General features: G+C 39.7%; 1 protein-coding gene across 14 annotated transcripts in view; it reads right to left on the reverse strand.

Moving 5' to 3' along the window:
• PCBP3 (poly(rC) binding protein 3) overlaps positions 1–23,589 on the reverse strand; it is a 115,862-nt gene that overhangs the window by 4,978 nt on the left and 87,295 nt on the right. For 5 of the 14 annotated variants that reach the window (XM_068245270.1, XM_068245264.1, XM_068245257.1 and 2 more), the window contains 5 exons: positions 22,751–22,792; positions 11,506–11,584; positions 11,103–11,162; positions 5,471–5,523; positions 3,154–3,323 (listed from right to left, as the gene is read on the reverse strand). In XM_068245270.1, the coding sequence (XP_068101371.1) occupies positions 3,154–3,323; positions 5,471–5,523; positions 11,103–11,162; positions 11,506–11,584; positions 22,751–22,792 (404 nt within the window). The remainder of the gene's footprint in view (positions 1–3,153; positions 3,324–5,470; positions 5,524–11,102; positions 11,163–11,505; positions 11,585–22,750; positions 22,793–23,589) is intronic. The other 9 variants (XM_068245271.1, XM_068245266.1, XM_068245260.1 and 6 more) reach the window with 5 other exon arrangements.

Here is a 23,589-nt window from a genome sequence, read left to right on the forward strand (position 1 = left end):
ACAGTCAGTTTCAAAAGGACTTTTTTTGATTTACCATTTGAAAAACTCCCCCAAAAAATAACGCATTTAGCAGAATACAACCCACTTCCTTAGGAAAAAAACAGACTAGGAGGCAGGCAAAAACACACACTAATTTTTTGCATGACTCCTTAATGCTCCTGTTTTTGCCTGAGGAAGCAGGTTGTATCTCACAAAACACATCTTGTTTTTTTGAGTTTTTCAAACTTTTTTAAATTGACTTTGTCAATTGGGAGCTAAGTGCACCACTACCTCTTTTTTAACTAGTTTTAATACATTTTACAATTGTTGGCAAGTTTGTTGCATCTATTTTGTCCACCCCTGGTGGAGGGGTTACCCCTTTCTTCACTACAGAGAGTGCCTATTTAACCCGAGTGGGGTTGGGTCTATTCTCCCCACCAGCCTTTACAGAGGTTGCCTTGGAGGTAACACTGGCTTGTGAGTATATTTTCACTTGATAATTCTTTTACCCCCTGGTGTACTAATATACTAAACTGCATTGGGCTGATGGTTATATTCAGCTCCTTTTCTGATTCCCATTCCTCATCTTATCTTACCAAAGAAGCCAGATGGCCAGCAAGGGGAGCAAACTTTGCTATCTTGCTTAAGGCCCCATTTCTATTTCAAAGTTTTTATTTTAATATGAAAACGTTGCAACATTACATATATTTAGCAATAATCCACACACCTAATTTAGGACACCAGCCTCAATTAACATAAAAGCCTATCTGCAAAAATTGTTACAGTGATATGCTCACATAGGCTGTTATGTTTTATGTTGATACTTCTCATTGTCTTGGCAGAACACTAATGCAGAAAAGCATCTGTGAAGGGTTATATGACTAGGGGAGTAACTACAGGGGAGCAGCTCCTTCGGCTTCAGCGGGGCCCAGAGCAGTAAGGGGCCCCAACTACTAATTCACACCTCTGATAAAGGGGTCCATCCTTCAGTTTGGGTGTTTATGTGGCTATACTTTTTATGAGTATGATAATTACAACTTGTTTTATGACCCGTGCAAAGTGGGCCCCCAGGCCACATCCCCTGCAACATGGTGTGCAGAGGGCTCTGCTCAAGACTACCTTCCTCCCCTGGCTTGTGGAGTGGCAGTGGTGCAATAATCGGGGATTCTTCCTGCGTGGCAATCGCTGTGTCTCATATCTATGATGTCATCTAGTGGCGTCTTGAAACACAGCTTTATCATCCTTGGGGAACATCTGGCTATGGGGAGGGGCTATACTGAGGGTGGGGCTTATACGCGAGTCAGTCACTTTTTCCTGATTTCTGCGGGAAAAGTGGGTACCTCTCCTTATACACAGGTCGGCTTATATGCGAGTATATATAGTACTTACTAACATATTGAAGTGTTTTTATGTCTTAAGTTTTGATAAAGGGTTAAAAATAATTTTGGTGTGTTACACAATGACAATAAAGGGCTTGAATCTCGAATTCAAATCTTGGTTCCTTCATCTGTTATGCATTAGCTTCCAAGAACTAATAAACTGCAACCTATCTGAAGGAATATAATTGTGCATAGCAGACAAAGATTTAAGAACCTTTTTGTACTAAATATTTAGAGAGACTTCATTTGTATCTGAACAGAATGCAAACGAACTATCAAATTCTCAGTGAGTGACTTTCCTATCAGATCCCCTCTCTACTGTTCTGGTCATGATTATTGCTTTTATAGCCAAAGAATTGTGTAAGGTACCTGGGTCTCATTAACATCTGCATGTATGCCAAACTGTCAGTGACGGATCTTGGATGGACTATGAGGTCAGCCACAACCAAGTGTAGATTCTTTGGAAAATGATAAAACACATTAAGAACTGTTGAAGCATATTAATTAAACTACAAAAATATTTAGATTAATCAGACAGGTTAAATCTGAGGACAAGACTGCCAAAAAACATTGCCTGACTTAGGCAATACGTCCTTCAGCCAAACATTCCCACCTTTGTAAACAAGTCAGACATACAAAGATGTCACTTTGTTTAGACTGTTGGAATTTTTTTAAAGAGACAGAAGGACATGCAAATAAGTAGTATTGCTAAGAGGTCCCCCAGTCTCTCCTATTTGACCTTTCAAATTGAATGTACTGAATTGCTAAATTGACCAATAAGAATGTTCAGGAGCTCAGCTCCCACTTCTGCTTTAATTTATTACATGTGCTCAAATCTACAGAACTACTAAAAATGTAGATGTAGTTTTTACCACAAGTCTGTTCTGACTTTTCAGCACATACTCTGTTTTTGCTCTAGGCTAGGGTTGCTTTAAGTAAATGCATAATTTTGTACACAAATTAAAAATGTTCTCTCAGTTTTAACTACTTCTCTTTTTTTTTGGTTTTTGTTTACAAGTGTTTTATTTTTTATTAAATATGGGGAGGAGGTGTTTGGTAACTATGAGGGAGTGCTGTGCCTGCTCCAGCGAGCTCTGTTTAGCTTGCCCCACTTGATATCATCACACGAGTAGCTGCTAATCAGGGTACTTATGATTGGGGATACCTACATATTACCCTTGTAATGCTAGAGCTCATTAACCAGTTTCACCTCCTCTCGGAGGGATTTCACAAGATCTTAAAGAGAACCCAAGGCGTTACAAAGCTCAAAACGTAAATACTTACCTAGGAAGCAGCTTACTATACAGGTGCAGCCGTACTCTTGGTCGTACTTGCACAGGCACAGTACGGCCGTGCTCATGAATGAAGAGGAACACAACCCCGATGTTCCTACCTACAAGACCTTATTTGTAATCTTCAGCAGGTCTGCACTCGGCAACGGGACTGGAGGATGGCTTGGGAAGTCTCTATTGGATCCAAAGGCCCCCTGTCACTAAACCCCATTGCTTGTTCTACCAGTGTCAAAACTTATGTGGAAAGACTTGGAAATAGTTCATACATAAAGGAAATATATAACCTGTACTGAGAGTATTGCTACAGGTAAAGCATCAACGCAAGAGAACAGAAAACTGGAGTAAAAGTGGCGCAAATGAGGAGCAAACATCCAGAACAAGGATTCTGATTGATCACTCTGAACAAATTCTTTAGTTCCCATTTTTCCCCAGTTTGCATTGCACTGTTTTTGATAAATCTGTTTCTCTGTCCCACAGAGTTGTGATAAGTAAGCTGTCCTCACCTGGCATTTATGAGGTACTGAGCGAGGCTGATGTTAGCTGGGCTCCCAGTAATGGTAATCTGGCGCTCTGCTGACCCCTCCATGGCGCTGGCAATTTTGATTTGTGCTCCAGACATCTGTCGAATTTCATTGATTTTGGTCCCTTGGCGTCCGATGATGCAGCCTATTAGCTGAAAAATGAGAGTATTTGAAACATGTCCATATATGAAAAATATGTATAAAGATGTGCAAACCATTCCTTGATAAACATAATTTCAATGTAAATGGAAACCCCATGAGCTGCTCGAGAATACTCCATGTCACAACATACTTCCCATACCATATCTGCATGTGTTTCCTTCAGGCACTACAATACATACACTACAGGATTCATACATTGACTATGAGGATGGTAGGAATTAGATTGTGAGCCCCTCCAAGGGACAGTTAAGTGACGAGACAATACACTCTGTACAGCGCTGCAGAAGATGTTGGCACTATATAAATACTAAATAAAAATAATAATACTTAGTTAAAGCTCCTGTCCAGTCAAAAAATATTTGTTGACATCCTGCTGTAAGCTGCAATCATGTGACTCTTATTGCTAATGTTCTACATTATCTTCCTATACCTCATCATGGTAGATGCATTGACCTCAGGGAGGCCACCTGGCAAAACTGCATCTCAACCAGGGTTGCTCGTAAACTACGCTAGCGCGAATCTACGCATCGTAGTACGCAACTACGCGTCGTAGTTCGTAGGCAAAGTTTAAGAACTACACTTACGCATTTCCGCGTAGTCGTAGTCCCGCTATGCGTAGCTTCTCCCGCTACGCGTAGTTGACGTATGTATTGCGAAGTCAACTACGCGTGCGGTAACTGCATTGATATGGGTCATTGCGCATGCGCAGAAATTTTATTGCCCTTTGTACACATACAATTTCGCATTGGATGTTGGATTGTATGCTTAAATTAGTTTGTGTATGCGCATAGTTGGCAGATTATTGCGTAAATTTTTCCGCATAAGGGCATAAGCGGTCGCATCAACTACGCTACGCAATACGTGAAGCTTGCGTATTTTAATGCGTAGTCTACGGTATGCTAACGTAGCGAAGTGGCTGATTTCGGAGCCGTAGATTGCGAAGCGTATTTGCGTAAAAATACACGTAGTTCCAGCGTAGCGAAGTTGGCTGCCTACGACCATCCCTGATCTCAACCTTCCTCTAATGTTTTTTGGAAGAGGACATTGATAAAGGACAACTGAAGCCAGAGGGATATGGAGGCTGCTAAATGTATTTCCTTTTAAGCTATACCAGTTGCCTGGCTGTCCTGATGATCATCTGCCTCTAATGCTTTTAACCATATGCCCTAAACAAGCATGCAGCACATGAGGGGTTTCTGACATGGTTGTCAGATCTGGCAAGATTAGCTGCATGCTTGTTTCTGGTGTTATTCAGACACTACAGCGCGCCAAATAGATCAGTAGGGCTGCCAGGCAACTGGTTTTGTTTAAAAGGAAATAAATATGGCAGCCTCTATATTCCTCTCACTTCAGTTGTCCTTTAAGCTTCTTTGTAAGCTCTATCTCATTGGAAACTAAGGTTGGAGGAGCACCCAACACGGAGGGTGCATGAGACCAACAGGTAGGCTCTTGTGAAGTGCAGGGGAGAGCTTGTCCTTCAACAGCAGCAGAGCAAGTCATAAGACTGCACCAGTATTTGGCACTATTTAAAAAATATTATACTTATTGATTGAATGAGGCTTGAAGAGAGCAGCATGCAACAAACAACATGTTTGACTATATACAAGCCTTAGTGTTATCTTGTAAGTCTCAGTATGACTGCGACCAAAGAACATAAGAACTAAAAAATGTGCATGATGTCTCCGTACCTCAGATGGGCTCTTATTTTTCAAACCCTTTCACACTACCTGTCCTCCAAAGACCTCAGATTAGATAAGTTGCTGATTTGAAAATGTACTCACTCCCAATTCAGCAAATTTGCTGTTTATACAATTGCTTTGTTTATCATATTATTAGCCATCCCTTCCTCTCCCTTCTCATTCTTCCAGGGCTGTAAGTGAACTGCTCTGCATGAAAGGTAGAATCTTCTTGCGTTTGTGGACAAAAGCTCTTCAATGAATCTATAAGGACTTAATTAAAGGTCGTGTAAAAACTTACACATATCCAGTCAGACCAAGCAGGCACAAGAAAACTAATATTTTACTTAATATTTTACTGTGTATTTAAATTTACAGTGTAGATCAACCAGTAAATCTTATTGTTCAGTGAAAGGTAAAAACAGTAAAGAAGATAATATGCAGAAAACAAACATACTCACATCATTTGGTATGGTGAGTTCATGAGTACTTGCCTGGGGACTGGCATCCATACCTGATATGTGAAAGAAATCAGTCAAATACAAGTAAGGAACCCAACTTGCCCAGTACTGAAGCCCAACTGAATCTCACCTGGTTTTTCCCCAAGGTTCCATCATTTAATTCCAACTATGTTGAGATACAAGCTCAAACTGAAAGACCTCTCAACATTGCCTTACCTCAAGGTGAAAAAGCCAGGCAGCCTTCAGCTCTGGAGAACATTCCAAGATGTTTTAGGTCAACAGTGAAAGTTTTGGTAACTAAGCAGAAATCTAATATTCCTTAATGATTTTGGACATTTGGATAACTCTCCAGGTCAATACTTCAAGCTCTGCAGCTTTCACCAGTATAAGCTATCATTCAGCAGTCCGTAGACCAAGCCTCAAATCATCTCCAAAAATATGTTCTCCTCCCTCCACCGAAACCAGAGAGGAAGAACAACAGCTAGGAATATATAAATACATTTATTGGAAAAAAAAATCCACAAATAGTGCAGTGGTATACAATTAGTTAAGCTTTTTATTTGTCTTAAAGGGGCACTATGGCGAAAAATTGTAAAACTTAAAATATTGTGATACCGCAATATACAAATAAGAAATGCATTTTTTCCAGAGTAAAATGAGCCATAAATTACTTTTCTCCTATGTTACTGTCACTTACAGTAGGTAGTAGAAATCTGACAGAAGCGACAGGTTTTGGACTAGTCCATCTCTTCATGGAGGATTCTCAGGGATTTATTTATTTTGAAAAGCACTTAGTGAATGGCAGTTGCTCTGTCCAACTGCCAAAAAACTGTGTGGCGAGAAGGGAAGCTGGTCAGCATTATTGTTTAAATTCTTTTTAGGGAATATCTTAATAAAGAATAAAAGCCTTGCTGAGAATCCCCTAAAGCTGGCCACTAACGGTCCAATTTCTAGTGAAAAATCGTTCGAGCGATCAGAAATTCTGATTGGATTGGTTGTAAATAATCTCAGTTGATGGGCACAATCGATAATGAACGATTATAAAAACAATCGTCTGATTGAATTTTCGTTGAACCAAAATTTGGATTTTCTTGTTGGTTGTGATAGGTAGGAAGCAATGATTGGTTAGTTGATGGTGTAGTGACCGATTTTTCGTCCGATCAGAATTTCTGATCGCTCTAACAATTTTTCGCTAGAAATTGGACCATTAGTGGCCACCTTAAGAACCTGTCGCTTCTGTCAGATTTCTACTACCTACTGTAAGTGACAGCAACATAGGAGAAAAGTAATGTATGTCTCATTTTACTCTGGAAAAAACATACTTCTTATTTGTCTATGTTGCACATATTTTACATTTTACAATTTTTCGCCATAGTGCCCCATTAAGGGAGAAATGTAAAAAATGTCTGTGATTTATACTTTGATCATCAATGTCAAGGTCTGAATATGATTGCCTGCTCCATGGGAACAAAGGTGCTTTGATGTTTGGAATGGAAATTGTCACATTGACTCACGCCGTAAATGGGATGCTATACCTTCACAGCAGGGACCACTTTGCTTCAAACAATGTGGGCCTTGTTGTCATCAGCCTGTTTTTTCACAGCCAGTGATCCCTCCTGACATTAAAGGGTGCTGATCAGAGACATGGAGACCATCACATAGCCCATTTCCAGATCCCCAGGTCAGACCCTGACAGGCAAGAGAGCCTTCTGGAGTGGCATCAACAAATGAAGGAAAGGGTCAGGGCTGTGCAGGCTGCCTCTTCTGAAAGGCGTGGATCCCTACTTTGACGTTATAGAATTCCACAGAGATTACCGTATATATTGTATATATATATATATATATATATATATATATATATATATATATATATATATATATTGTTTACAATATGAGATTGGTGACTTGTTCTTTTTCCAGACCTCAGCACATGTTTCAGGAATCAAAATCTCAAAAATAACAACCATGAACAATTGCACTAGTCGCTGCTTCTGTGGCTGCCGAAAATATTTATGTTCTTCCTGTCAAGACAGGAAGTAAGTGCATTTCTCCAACATGGGTACATGGAATGCAATAAAAAGTTTTCCTGATCTCCCTAAGTGCATAATAAATGTTTTACATTTTTTTGCTCGAGTTAAATATTTTTTTCTACTGAAGCAACTCATATACTGTATTTAAACAACTTAAACAACAAACAGTCATTTAGATTGCTTTGTTTTCTTAAAGGGAAGGTTCAAGCAAAAAAAAAAAATGAGCTTTACTTACCTGGGGCTTCTACCAGCCCCATGTAGCCATCCTGTGCCCTTGTAGTCACTCACTGCTGCTCCAGTCCCCCGCTGGCAGCTTTCTGACCTCGGAGGTCAGGGCCACATTGCATACATTTTTACGCATTCCAGCTAGTGCAGGAACAAAAATTTACGCGTTGCACCACTAACGCGTAAAAATGTATGCGTTAATGTTCCTGCACTAGCGGAAATGTGTAAAAATGTACGCAATTCGGCTCTGACCTCCGAGGTCAGAAAGCTCCCAGCGGGGGACTGGAGCAGCAGTGAGTGACTACGAGGGCACAGGATGGCTGCATGGGGCTGGTAGAAGCCCCAGGTAAGTGAAACTCATTTTTTTTTTTTGCTTGGACCTTCCCTTTAAGGCAAAAGCCCCAAGATAGAATTGACCCAAAAAACTGGTTTGTCATACTGGGTCAAAACTGTAATCAAATCCTGTTATAAAACAGGAAGTAATAAACAAACTGTAGATATTATACAGATCACTCTCTAACATTACCATACACACGCCCTATTTAAAAATGATTACTAAGGCCAAATATGAATTTAACTATTTTACGTAGTACACTTTTATCAAAAATGCATTCATGGTAAGTGTATGGGACACAGTCCACGATCAGCTTCTACTCAATTTCCTGTACAGCTAAAACTAATTAAAATTTCAATGTTACTATTTTCAAATTACTGCTCTGTGCATAAGAATGCAATACCTGTATATTACTGAACTTTTATTTACTGACACACATTATGAAATATTTATTTTTGCAGTAATTGAATAATGTACTAACTATCGTCTGGGGTTATTTTCTAGTTATTTAGTCAAGTTACAATAGCAAGTACTTTGAAACAAAAAAATAACTCTAATCAATCTTCAGCTTTCAAGTTTCAACCACAAACTGGCTGTGTAACCCTAATAAACAGTATATTGAATATGAATATGGCTATGTGTTGCTTGTTGACAGGAAACTGAATACAGATAAGCATGATGAAGTGAAGTAGAAAGTGAAAATGTAATGATTGCAGTGAACAAATGTAAATGTCCATGCTGACTGAAGAAGAATAACTCTATATGACCCATTGAAAGTATCCTGCTCATCTTCTCCAACTAACAACTGCACTGGTGGAACTTCTCAAAATCTTATTCCGTGGTATTACAGCCGTGGGCCTTACAGCAGTGTGATCAAAGTTCATGAGGCAGATTTCCTGAGATATCCAGTAAGTTCTGGGTCCCTACTACTGCTGGGCTTCACAGTTACGCTTGTAATTAAATAAAGTATAAGTCTCATTTTAGGATTAGACATGCAGTTGAATTAATTCATGCTAGAAGACCTGGACGATAGGTAGCTTAGAAGCTTAGAAGCCTTACTTATATTAGGCAAGGAGTTTTGAATCAGGATGATACCATTTATTGGCTAACCTAGAGATGAAAAAACAGTGAGCTTTCGGCTTATAAAAAGCCTTCGTCGGACTGGTTCCGGACAAAAACTTAAAAACACAGCTTATATATACTGACATACAGAGGAGAAACATTCGTTAGCAGACATAAATGTAATTAGATGCCTTAACTGTTACTCAGGAGGCTTTCCTAGGCATCCTGGCTAAATTGATAAGATCAACAGTTCCCTCATCATAACATAAAGTAGACTCTGGTGATGGGGAGACATCGTAAATTCCGAATTCAGATTGTAACTGGGCTGGTTACACATGTATGTCAGTGTATATAAGCTGTGTTTTTCAGTTTTTGTCAGGAACCAGTCCGACGAAGGCTTTTTATAAGCCGAAAGCTCACTGTTTTTTCATCTCTAAGTTAGCCAATAAATGGTATCATCCTGATTCAAAACTCCTTGGTTTTACTGATGGCTTACAACACTCTACTGCTTATATTAGGCAATCAGATAATATTTTTTTCTACAACCTAGAAAATTGATAGCTTAGATCAATTATTATCCTTAAACTGTATTCACACAGATGCTAAATGCCACAAAAAAAGGGCAAAAAAAAAAAATCATCCCAGTATGTTCAGACCCAAAGATAAAAGTTGTTTAGGTGATATTATTTTATTACCTATTGTTTTCTGATATCTAATTTGATTATGGCTTGTGTCGAATTGTTGGTGTTTGCTTGGGCGAATAGCTAATTTGTCTTCAATCATTGCTATTGAATTTTAAGAGAGAAACAGTAAACAATGTAATGACATTGGTCAAATATAAAAGAATGCAGTAAGTGCTAATAATACATTTTGTAAACATAGTACTATTCAAGTGACAACAGGAGATCTTGAAGCAAACCATTACCATAGGTTATTCAAACAAGAGGAATAGGCGTATGGCACGAGGATAGGCTGATCATTGGGGCGAATAGCTAATTTTAAATACTGTGTGTGTCTACCTATTGACAAATGCTCTCAGTGTGAATAGATCTAAGCTTTGATGAGATACTTTACATTTCAAAAAGAGGAAGACATGTAACATGGGGTTAGATTGCTGTATACCCTAGAAAATCATATATAAGCTTCTGTATGTGACTTTACTTTGGTACGGTTCTGAACCAACTCTGTATAATGCCTGAGGAAGAAACAAAGTTTCGAAAGCTTGCAAAGGAATTTTTACAGTTAGGCATTAAAGGTATCACCTAAACAACTTTTGTTATTAGGTCTTCAGATTCTCTCCATGACTAATATCGGACCACACGCAACTAGTATAAAGTGGGTAATATTTTCCTCCTGATTCGCGTACAGTGTACAGTTTAAGTACTGACCTATATCTAAAACTGCCTAGATACTAACCAGTGCTGAACATGGTACAATACCACTATAGAATATAAATTTCAGACAGGCAAGCAAGTAAACATAACACAGAAGAATTTAAGACTAATTTCAAAGAGCCTTTAAATTTCTATGAGCATTCTCCCTTCCTTATTTTATATCAATTCCAATGTGCTATTCAAGAATCTAAAGGCAACGCAGGCAGAAACAGTCCCCTCTATGCAATTAACTTTCCTCAAAACCTTGTGATTACTAATACTTCAGGGTAGCTTTTTTCACTATCTGAAGTAGCCTACACTGTAGGAGATGCATTGTGGCATAGTTCTACTCCTCAATCCAGGCATGGTTTGGTCTTACTTCTCACTATTCTTTTAGTGTTCTTATCCAGGTATATCAATGGTGGCCCTTTTCATGTTTTTCGGGTCCCCATCTTATCCACTGTGCAAGGTAATCAATCTAACATATATATCTAGGTAAACTGGCATCCCAATGAAACAATTATAATTCCAAAATAAATTGGCCCTAAGAAGAATGCACTGGATACAAGTGAATGTATATTAATCTGCTCCTAAACTAGGCATTTTACCTGTGGACTGTCCCATCAAGTTTTGAGCTTCTTCAGAGGAATGTAAGGGCAGCTTTTCTCCTAAGGAGAAAAAAGAAATATATTTAACTTCCTTGCCCTTAGGAAGACCAACATTTTTTTACATTGTCTAAATAAGCTCAAAATCTGATGAGAAAATGTATTTAATTCAACAGTATATTTTCTATATTTAGTTAGGAACCATCTGTAAAAGTAGCTTAAAATGTATCCATGTAATATGAAGTGCCGACTGATGAAGCTATGAAAATACAACTACTGCATTTTACTTTGTATTTTAAACAGAAAATTAATGAAAAAAAGCATAAATGAACAAAAAAAGTGAAATGCCTGAGACGTGAGAAGAGAAAAGAAGGAAGACTCTAGAACGGGAAAGTTGGGTACGTACCAGGGAAAGCAGGGGTGGTCTGTCCGAGGGGAGTAAAGGGGGTTTGCTGCATGGCCAACTGGTGGAGCTTGGTCAACTGCTGAGGGGTAGGAGGGACATTAGAACTAAGAAGGTTATTGTTAGAGAGTACAAGAAGTCACAGGCACAAGAAAACAGTCAAATAATAAAATAAAACAAAACAAAGTACCAGGGAGCCATGGGCCGCATACACAATCCAAAGGAGAGAGAACTTGGCTTGGAGTATAAGCAGAATATTCTGTTACTTCTTCTTAGACCCTTAACTTTTCCCTATAAGTAATCTAGCCCAATAACTGTGTTCCATTCCTATAAACATTGTCAAGGCACAGGACAATCGGGGAAATAATAATACATTTTTCAGAATATCTAGATACATTAAATCTTGATAATTTTTTACTCTGACTAATCTGCTAATTACTTTACTCAAAATAAATCTTGGTATTTGCTCATTTCTCAAACACTGGAGGACGGTAACATACAGTGGGCCTGATGCTATTCCAGGTGATAAGTAGCTTGCAGATGCGAGCTACTTATCACCTTGCCATCGCACGAGGATTACCGGCAAATCCGATTGCCAGTTTCACTCGTGCGATGGCCGACCGTTAGGGGGCATTACTCAGGCGAAAGCCTGAGCGATGCTCCCTATTACCGGGCGATGGGGAGCGAGGTTTACCCTGTGGTGCTGTCCATCAGCACCGCGGCCTCGCTCCCCACACATGTGCAAAACCCGCCGAACATCCGCCGCCATCTTCCGCCGCTGCATCTGGGGGTCTCCTTTAATAAGGAGACCCCCAGAGCTTCCCGCTGGCCGCCGCTCGTCTCCGCAACCCCCCACAAAGCTACAAAGTTAATTGCTTAAATTCATTACCGCCGCTTTACACCTGTCGGCCGCCGCATCTCGCCGCAAGTCCCCGTTGTGTAATTACAGTGTACGAGTCACTGTAATTACACTCACTAATAACAGAGTCCCGGCAAAGCATCTTTGAATCAGCCGTCGGGGCTCCCCATTGGTTCACAGGCTGGACCAATGAAAATGGCTCAGCCTGTGAACCAATGGGGAGCCCCGGCGGCTGATTCAAAGATGCTTTGCCGGGACTCTGTTATTAGTGAGTGTAATTACAGTAACTCGTACACTGTAATTACACAGCGGGGACTTGCAGCGAGATGCAGCGGCTGACGGGTGTAAAGCGGCAGTAAGGAATTTAACCAATTAACTTTGTAGCTTTGTGGGGGGTTGCGGAGACGAGTGGCGGCCGGCGGGGAGCTCTGGGGGTCTCCTTATTAAAGGAGACCCCCAGATGCAGCGGCGATGTCGTGCGTTAGCATGTTGAGACCTGATTTTTGCAGGTCTAAGCTAACGCTCATGTCTGCCGGGAAGCATCGCTTCCCGGAGGCATGCAAGTGTATAGTCGCCTGATTATCGGACTCACCAGCGTTTAACACTGGCGAGTCTGACAATTGCATCAGGCCCAGTATATCCTCCCATGTCATATTGGGGATGCCAATAAAAAAAGCAAAATATATAACTTCCCATCATTAGGGGCCATACTCTACTGGTACGGATGTGGTTAAGCAATGGTTGAAAGTTCCAACAGAAAAAAACTGAGAAAGATTATGCTTTATCCACTTGACTGCACCACACTTCTTCCTTTGGGAAATACAAGAGTGATGCCTAGGATATAAAAGCATTCTTCTAAAAATCTATGAAATTGACACTGGTTCCACTGTTTCAGTTTGCAGCCAAATGTGATTTTTAAAAATGACCGTCATAATTATTTATCTGTATAGTGCTGACACATTTTCCGAAGCTGTTTACAAAGTGCATCAAACAATTCAAGTCACTAAGCATCCCTCAGTGAGGATTAGAATAGTCACAGTCTAGCAGACGAGTGCCAGTCTGAGGGGAAGTCAATGACTTCAGCATTATGTTTTTTGAGAAATAGACCACAAACCCAGGGAGGACATAAAACATGAAATAGTTTCCAACTTACAGCAGGCAGCACACCTCATTTGAATTGTGCACATTCTGCTGTGTATGGTAAAGCACGCACCTCTGCACTGGTCATTAAAGTCTACCAGAGTAGAGTAAAACACATAAAAACAGTTTAAATATCATCCAGCAAAAGCGCCTCTGTGCTGGCTTAGATTTGCTGGCAGTTACTCCCATTGATTGCCTGATGAAGCGGGGTAATGCCCATGAAACACGTTGCATTTTTGGAGTGTTCAATTAAATAATTTTCCAACTTGTTTTTGACTGTTCCAGTCTATTATGGGAGGTAAGTCCATCACTACCTTTCATTTTAAACTGTTTTTAACATGTTTTTCTCTACTGTGGCACCTCTGTTCAATAACTAATCAAGCAAAATTGCAAAGACAAAGGTGCTCCCTGCCTAATTGTTTAACCACTCAGCCATATTGTCCACCATCACTGTGCTACCTGGAAGTTCAAATACTATTTATTTGCCACAGTAGTAACACTGCCTGGTATACTCTTTGGCAAAGAGAACATCTCTAAATTGCCATCTTCCTGCAGTGGTATTTAACTAAACGGAACAGGAAGCCTTGTTTCTCTTTTTGCCCACCTGAGACGATTAGGTGATTACAACAGGACAACACTCTTTGGGCCTGATTCACAAAGCGGTGCAAAGTGTTTGCACGCCAGTGAAAAGCCCTTTATCACGCCTAAACTCAGTTTAGGCATGATAAGAAGAAACTCGTGCGAATTTTCCGCGCGCAAAGTTTTGCGCGGCGCACGGTGCAGCGCGCGCGATGCGCCCATTAAACCCTATGGGCGCTGCGCGCGGAGTTGCGTGATTGCGCATGCAAAACTTTGCGCGGGGGACTTTGCGCGGGGGACTTTGCGCGCGATAAAGAGCACAAATCGGTGCTAACTCAGCGGTGCAAAGCTTATCATGCCTAAAGTCTTTTAGGCGTGATAACTGAGTTATCACCGCTTTGTGAATCAGGCCCTTTGTATTTTATTTTTGCAAGTCTTCAAAACACCGCAAAAATCATATATAGCCGACTTAGAATGAATTATTTTCTTCTCAGTAGGAATAACCTCTAGTATAAAGGATGACTCTACCCAACTCCATATGATGGCATGGAGAGATTTGACTGGAAAGCAACGATAGTTATAATCACTGAAGAGGATACTGTTGCTGGTGTCCTGCAGCTGAATTAAGTGCATACTAGTCTTCTGAAGCCATTGGGGACACTCTACCTGGAATTTCAGTTTGTGGATTTCCACTAAAGACTCAAGAGACTAAAAGAACTAGCAGGAAGCAGCAAGTGTGGATCGGAACAGCCCGATGGCTGCAGAAGACAGAGAAGCCATGATTTAAACTGAGGGAGCCAGCCTGCTCTTTAGTAAGTTATTATACCTAGACACAGCCCCACTATCATGTAAAACTGAGTCTCCAAATCCCATTGAAAATGTATAAAACTGGTATCCACGATAAATGTACTTGTACTCGTGCTCTTCTCTAAATTGCTTCAGGGGATGTGGGCAGAAAGGGGAGATAGTCCATATCTTTTTGGGCCTGTTACAAAACTCAAATCCAAGATCCGAGACCTATTCAAACAGGCCATAGGCTTATCAATTACAATAAACATATAACAGGACTGCTTTTACTACCTAATGACAAGGTCCCTAAAGTATTTTGGAAATTATATCTTTCACTGCTAAATGCAGGTCAATGTGTAACTGCTTTACACTGGCTAAGGCCAGAGCTCCCATTAGATTAGCTCAAGAGAAGCAACTTGTGATGCACATAGATTATTTAGCCTACTTCATTAAACATTAGCTACCTGGGTGTAACTGGTTTTGCTTCTGTTCAAGAAAGAATTTTGTCAACAGATGAATTGTCTACTTCAGGGGTAGGGAACCTATGGCTCAGAAGCCAGATGTGGCTCTTTTGATAGTTGCATCTGGCTCACAGACAAATTAGTAGGGATTGACTAAGCTACACTGCTCAAGCAGCGCAAGTAAAATTTTCAAAGTAGGCACGCTACTGCTGTAGCATGCATTCAGGGCCGGGCCGAGGCAGAGGTGACAGAGGCTCTAGCCTCAGGGCGCAGTGCAGGAGGGGGTGCACAACTCACTCAGTTATAATTCCCTTTTTGTGATTGAAGCAAAGAGAAATAAGAAAAAGGAATACATGGCAGTGACTGCAAGCCAGTTACTTAGAGGTTAAGGTGTTGGGGGCCCTGGGGCATCTCTTAGTCTGATAGCAATCAGTGTGTGACAGCTGGGGTGGGAGGGATGGAGGGGCGCACTTTGGTGTAACAGTCTTGGGTGCTGGAGGACCTTGTCCTGGCTCTGCGTGCACTACTACTCGTGCTCCCCCCAAAACGAACAGCTGCTCCAATTGTCCCACTCTGGACCCTGTCAGGTCCAGTGACTTTGTAGGATAAGATCCCTGCACTTTGATTGGCCCAATAGGCTGCCTGTCACTTGACAGGCAGCCTATTGGGCTAAAAAGCGGGGATCCCGTCCTACAAAGTGAATCAACCCCCAAGTTAGCTAGCTAATTGTACAAGCTGTTAGTCGGTATTTCTCCTGTCTGGCTCTCGGTGAAATTGCTGATGTTGCTGAAACCCAAGAGAAGCTGAAGACGTGTCTGACACTTCCACTGCCAGGCGGATCAACTGTATACACATCACCATGGCTACAGGGACGTGAGCCCTCTGCAGCGTGTGTGCACTGTCCCAGTTTGAAACATATTGTATGGCTCTCAGGGAAATACATTTTAAAATATGTGGTGTTTATGGCTCTCTCAGCCCAAAAGGTTCCTGACCCCTGGTCTACTTGAACAGGAGCCAGAATGGTGATTTGGCCAGAACACTGACCCCTGGCTCCATATCATTCATAATGGAAAAATCTGTATTATTTATAACTCTGCTGTTTTATTATTAGCATTTTTGTGGTTAACAGAAAACAATTTAGCTTTTTTCCCAACTTACTAGTAAATGCCTGATTTATTTATACTGATTTAATAGTACAGTACTAGGTGTTCTTCTTAACTTAAACGGTGTTATTCTTGTTGTCATTACAATTAATTGCTAAATGGAATTTTATTTGTGCAGTCTGTACTTTTTATTGAAACATTTCACAAACAATTGTGGAACTAGTAAAACACTGTTGCCAGATAATTAAACAGTTTAAAGTGGAATGTAACCCAGGATTGAACTTCATCCCAATCAGTTGCTGATAACTCGTTTCCCACAAGTAATCTTTACCTTTTCTCAAACAGATCATTGTGGTGAAGCCTCTCCCACAGTGTGATGTCATGACCATGGTCCTGACAGTTTGTTGTCTAAACCTCATTGCATTGTGGTAAATAATGGCTTTTTCCAACTGCTAAGTAAGCAGTATCTCCCTCTGTGCATAGAACTCTCTGTAACTAATATTCTGCAGAGATCACCTGACAGGACTAAAATTGTCACCACTAGTGATATATTTAAGAATGTAAATCAGGGAGATGAAAGATATTACAATGGGTAAACACTGACTAAATAATCTCTAAATTAATATCATAAAAAATAAGCAATTTTATTATTAATGATATTTTCACTACAGTTCCTTTTTAAATGAGAAGTACTGTATAAATGAGATAAGGTGGTCTCTCAGCACTCTGTAGTCTCTTCCCTTTTCAAGTATCCATGTACACAAATACCTTGTACGGTTTCCTAAGGAAGCACTGGGGCAGTTTCATGACATAACAGGAAAATGTATGTAAGCAAACTTGTGTTGCGTACGTAATGAGCTGCACTACTTGTGCAACACCTGTAACATAAGGTAGTTTGGATAAGAACCATAGTTCTATCAATCTGCCCAATTGCTACCAATGTCAATTGTTTAATTTGGATAGCGTTTTACAGAGGCACTTGAAAGTTTGTACTTTTTATATTAATGTGACCTAAAACATTATCTGATTTATAATCAAGTCCTACAAGTAGATAAAGAAGCTTAATTCCTGTAGTGTTTTCTTAGTTTCCTCCAAGTGTAATGCTCCTCAATTAAGTCACAAATTTCTATTCTAGCTTCATCTGTCCACAAAACATTCTTCCAGTGTCTTTCTGGTTTGCCAACATGATCTTTAACAAACTGTAGATGGTGGCCAATATTTTTGGGTAGAGCAAAGGTGAAGTGAGCAGGATCATTACATGATCCCCCAGAGTTCCCTGGGGAGAAGGCTAAATGAATTGGCCTTAGTGGCCTATGGTAGGGATTGGATTGTAAGACACTCTGAGGCACAGTCAGTGACAAGATTATATGCTATATAAATACATTTAAAAATCTGATATACAAAAAAAAAAAACCAAAACTGATATACAGCTAAGACTACATTTTCTGTGGCAAATGAGGCTTCAGCTAAAAATCCTGTTAGAATGCAATTACATTTCCTGAAATAGCCGAGCTGATTGTGCTAGCGGCAGGCTCTATGGATAAAGTTACTGCTGCTGGAAAATGCAGGAGGTGGGGGATAGTCTGAGCTGACAGAGAAGATTACAGCAGGAGTCACTGGATGTCTGTGCTGCAGAGAACTGATGGAGCTCCTAACAGGTACCTCATAAGTGATTTATTTGGTATGAGCTAATCAAGTAGCACACCCATAAAACCGAGTTCATGCACAGGACTAGGACACAAATTGTGTCTCGAATTGAAAGTTTAATGTATGCAAATAAGCTAGCCAAATCATTTGGTCATTTGCTGTGTTTACAGACCAGTTTTTCGTTCCGCGTGTGGAAGTGCGATACGATACTTAGAATTAATTAAATAAATTCTGTTCCATGAAAATCATCACCGACCCATATAAACTGTTTACTTGATAAAGTAAATCACACTGACTGCATAATCCCATAAGAACAATTTACAAGCTACAAAGTCATAATCCTATTTGAAACGTCTCACTGTATAAAATGCTATTGTAAATATAGCCCTATATGCAAATAAAATGTATGTGATCTGGCATTGTGTGTCAACTCCTGGGACCTAATTCAATTACAGTTATCACTTACACTGTGGACTAGCGAAAGTATAGCGCATGCTGATGTTTATTGGCATGATTCAGTTCTAAAAATAATGTAATGAAAAACTTTTTTTATTGGTCCTTTCCGTCCATTGCTTTTTCTCTTGATCCAATCGGTGTTTCTAAATGTCAGAGGCGTTGTTTATTGTTACCAAGGCAAATAAGAGGCAAGTGCTTGGTTTCCTTTGTCTAGGGGAAAGATGGCACTATCCAAGGAATCTTTTGTTAATTAAGTGAGTTTAAATGATATTATTACTTTTGTATACATTTTTTTCAAATAAAATAAAAACAGCGTCCTCCCTACCTCTCCCTTCCCACTCTCAAAACATTTTCAAAACCTCCTTCCCCCCATACAATTAATTAAAAGGAAGATAATTACCTCCATTTTGGAGAGTACCCCCCACCATGTCATAAACTATGCTGGTTGGTATTGTTCTGTTGGCATAGGTACATGCTCACAACTTCTACTATAGCGCATCTAAAGTAATATTGTCCAACAATCCTTCAACTTTACTTAGAATGCAGTTTGAGAATGTTGTGCTGATAATGCAAAGTGTTGCTAATACAAAGTGATTACATATGTAGGAAAGGAAAGAGATCAGCACCCATGTAACACAGAAACCTGAAAAAATGGAGTGCCAGAACCCTTTAGGCACCTTTCAGATAGCCAATTCCAACTTCAAAAAGTAGGTTGGCACCTCCTTAATGAAAAAATGTATTATGACTCTCTAGTAAAACATAGCTCTTTATTTCATCTCTTTTTAAAATAGGTAGAAAAGACAAAAGGGGCTGCTGCTGTGCTGTTTCAGGCAATAGTAGCCTTTTCTCAGGCTGAGCAGGTTGAGCAGCCTTAAAGCGGTCTAAAACCCTGACATAATATTCAATAAATATGCCCGCCTGCAGGATTTCTCAAGAGCTGCCCCCACCCTCTGGAATGCCCTTCCACCACCCATCAGACTTGTTCCCTCTTTCAACACATTCAAGCAAGCCCTCAAAACCCACCTCTTTATGATGGCCTACCCACCTCCTACCACACAGTAACTCTCTAAGGAATACTTAACAGCCCCACCTAGTGTTTCCACCCCTCCCTTTAGACTGTAAGCCTCTGGCAGCATCCTCCACTCCCTAGTGTAATCTACAGGATCATGTGCTCCTGTCCTATGACAGCCTGTACTTGTATTACTGGGCCTACCTAACCAGCCCATATTGCATGATCATGTATTTTGTACAATTTGCATGTATAACTTTGTTCTATGTGTATAACCCTATGTATGTCATCCTTGTATCATTGTATATATTTATTGTCCAGAGCTGCGTAATATGTTGGCGCTTTATAAATACAATAAATAATAATAATAATAATAAAAACATGTTTTCCTACTTTTTATATGCCATACGGTTATCAAATTTGTTTTTGTGCATAAGTATTATTATTCATTTAGAAATTACACATTCCCAAAGTACATTTTTTTTTTTGCTCTAAGAGCTGCCTTTGCATTTTATACATAACTGGTTTTATTCATCTTGTATTGAAGGCAGAAATGCTTTCTGAGTGTCTGCTTGTGTTCAGGAGAGTCTGCACAGTCAGAGAATGTGTCACATTCCTCACTGATACAATTAAGTAACACAAGATAACATTATCTCCAGTTCGGATGTGTCCAGCTTTCTCTGCACTGAGCTTGTAAGTCCTGTGTATAACTAATTGAATGCTGTTCTAGTAAAAAAAAAATGTTGGTAGTATATAATATGCTGTAAATAATATTTTAGAGCAAAGAAGAAATGCTGGGTTTCATTCCGCTTTAAGGAAAGGGTGCTATTTCCTGAAACAGCAGAACTGTCGCTGTACAGCAGCCCTTTTTGTTGAAGTAATTACATATGACAACACTGGCACCACCTAGACCTTCTCACTAGCATCGGGATCACTGCCATTGCCAAACCCATGAGTATGAACAATAATCTTGGTGCTGATGTAATTGTTGGATGTGTCACGGTGTTCACTTGTGTACCTCTGAAGACATTTTTGAATAAAATTGAATTTGTATTTTCAGAAGTACTGTTGGAGTGTGTTGATACTACTCGTGGCTTTACCTACTGATGTCCTGCCTGGTTCTCTGGCTGACTGACCTTGCGCCTCATTTTTTAGTTGGGGAGTGCGGACAGGAAAATCTTTGTCATTCATGTCCACTCCACGCTCACTTCTGTGCACTCACGTTATGCGGAAGTGGGCAGAGTCAGACAGTTCTCATGTTTCTATTGACTGGGGGGAGTGGGGGTGGATTTTGTTGGTGGAGCTGGGCAGATTTTGTGGGTGGGGCTATGAACTGCAGCTAGTTGGCAACAGACAGAATATATTAATTTAGCATTAATAGCAGTTTGATCTACGGCTGCAAGGGAACTGAGCAGTGCCCTTTAGAGACAATGGTGCTCCAGGCGGTGACCTGGACTGTCTGTCTCAAAAACCGTCCCTGAAGTAACATCCCCTCAGTGCATGTTTTATATATATATATATATATATATATATATATATATATATATATATATATATATATATATATATATATATATATATATATATATATATATATATATATATATATAGTGGCGTAGTGGTTAACACTCTTGCCTTGTCTGTCACATAGATAAGTTAATTGACCTATCCTTAATTTGGCCCTAGACTACGATACATCCAGTACATAGACATACTGTATGACTATGGTAGGGAGTAGATTGTAAACCCCTCTGTGAGATGAAATTAAATTAAGTAACAAGACAATATACTCTGTAATGCACCGTGGAAGATGTCAGTGCTATATAAATACTAAATAAATATATATACTCAGTAAAGTAACACATTCACTCACTGTGTGTGCTGTGTGTAGCTACCAGTCTTTTGTAATGCTCAGCTAAAAACGTAAGTTAACATATAGTAAAAATGATGGATACTTCCTGATTACTGTAATTGGCTCATAGTGATCAGAAGTTCTGGATCTAATAAAAATGGCTCCTGACCGTAATACGGAAGTTGTCTGCCCACAGGGACGCACTATTGCATCCCAAGCACGAACTTGGGTGGTGTTAAAACCACGCCGCATCAGGCTTCAGACTTAGGCAGCCACAAGTGCGGCATAGTTTTAACTATGGCCAATCCTGAAGCAGTTAATTTACCCATAATACATCCCAGAGAGACAGGGCTGTTCTGGTCATTGTGATGCCCCAGGCAAGATGGCTTTTACCTCCCCCAAACTTGCGAATAGGAAGATCGTTACCCACATTAGGTAGTTGTTATGGCACCAATAACAAAATAACAGCAGAGCAATTTCTCCCTTTTATCTAATTACTTCATTACAAGTCAAACTAATAAGTTATCCTGCAGCCCTCACTGATATCAATTAGCTTTAGTGAAGAGTCATTATGCATTCCAATGACATAGGACCAGTCTTATATTGTTACATATTAATTTTTTACTGTGCTTAATGGTTTAGAGAAAACATGTAATTTTTCTTTTTATCTCATTTTAAACTCTAACTGGAAAATAATAGGACAAGTCTATCTATCTATCTATCTATCTATCTATCTATCTATCTATCTATCTATCTACCTACTTACCTCTATCTCTCTCTGTAATCTATCAATCTTTCTCTCTCTCTCTCTCTCTCTCTCTCTCTCTCTCTCCCTTCGTCTATCTCTTTCTCTCTCTCTTAAACATAACAAATAGTTACTACTTGCACAGAATACACAAAATAATAGGACACGTCTCTCTCTCTCTCTCTCTCTCTCTTTCTCTCTCTCTCTCTCTCTCTCTCTCTTTCTTTCATCATAAGAAAAAAAAACTATTTGCACAGTTTTGGCCAAAGTATTTAACAACAATTTCAGGCTGATCTCTGTTCACCCTAAGCTGGAATTAACTCACCTCAACTGAAATAGGACCTAGACACAAAAAGGTTCATCTAGTTACACAAAAACTAGTCTAGAGATTATACAGTAATTAGTACACTAATAGACAGCACTGAGGAAGCCAAGTCCTCCTTCCATTGTGACAGATCCCATGGCTGCCCAGAGTGTAACAGATACTGAGCTCCCATCTCAGACATATTAATATTATGGTCTAATATTAATTATCAGTAACACCAGCATGCTGGGGAAGAAAGTGTCAGGAAGAAGGACAGGATAGAAAATGAGAGATGAGAACTCACATCAGGATGGGGGATTGCGTACTGTCCTTGGATGGAATAGGCCTGAAACAGAAGGGGAAATAAGTGCATGTCAGAATGGCATGTTACATTCTTAAATACATCTGTAGGTACATGTGATAGAAGACTTGGATATATATATATATTTATATAATGTATAAATATTTCAGATTCCTGTACCCACTCCATAAACAAGCAAAACATGGGCATGCTTCTTCTACATCATGTTTTCCAAGAATTAAAATTTCAACTCCTCCTTCCCTATCCTAGCAAAAGAGTTGTACATTGAATATTCCCTTTAGCTCCACCTGCTGGGAAGGCCTAATATCACAACTTCACGCAAAATTCATAATATCTGTGTTGGATATTAGTTGGCCAGATATACGTAAATAACAGCAAAAAAGGAGAGATGGAAACTTGTTTGCATGAAGCAATGGTGATTAACAGAAGGGCTCACAGGCAGGAGTGAAATTTTACATTACCCTGGAAAATGACACACATACAAATGGCACAAAATTTATACACACAACAATGTTAAGTCTAGTTTTTTAAGATATCAGATTTCATAACAGTAAATAACAGTAAATGATTCTAAGCAGATACTGCCAGAATTAAACTCATCATGTGAATCTAAAAATATCGAAACTTTGACTGTGTCTCTAGCACTATCATTACCTGCCTGAGCTAGACCAGATGAACCCTTCTCAGAATATGGAATACTATGAAGAGTTCATTCAAATGGCAATATATTTCCTGTACAAACCCTATTTAAGTATAAAAAGAGTAAAGCCGGCACCATCAAATGAAGTATTATGCTCTTTTATTTACAGAATGTATACTGA

The sequence above is a fragment of the Hyperolius riggenbachi genome, chromosome 7 (genome assembly GCF_040937935.1).
Source record: "Hyperolius riggenbachi isolate aHypRig1 chromosome 7, aHypRig1.pri, whole genome shotgun sequence".
Classification (NCBI taxonomy): Eukaryota; Metazoa; Chordata; class Amphibia; order Anura; family Hyperoliidae; genus Hyperolius; species Hyperolius riggenbachi.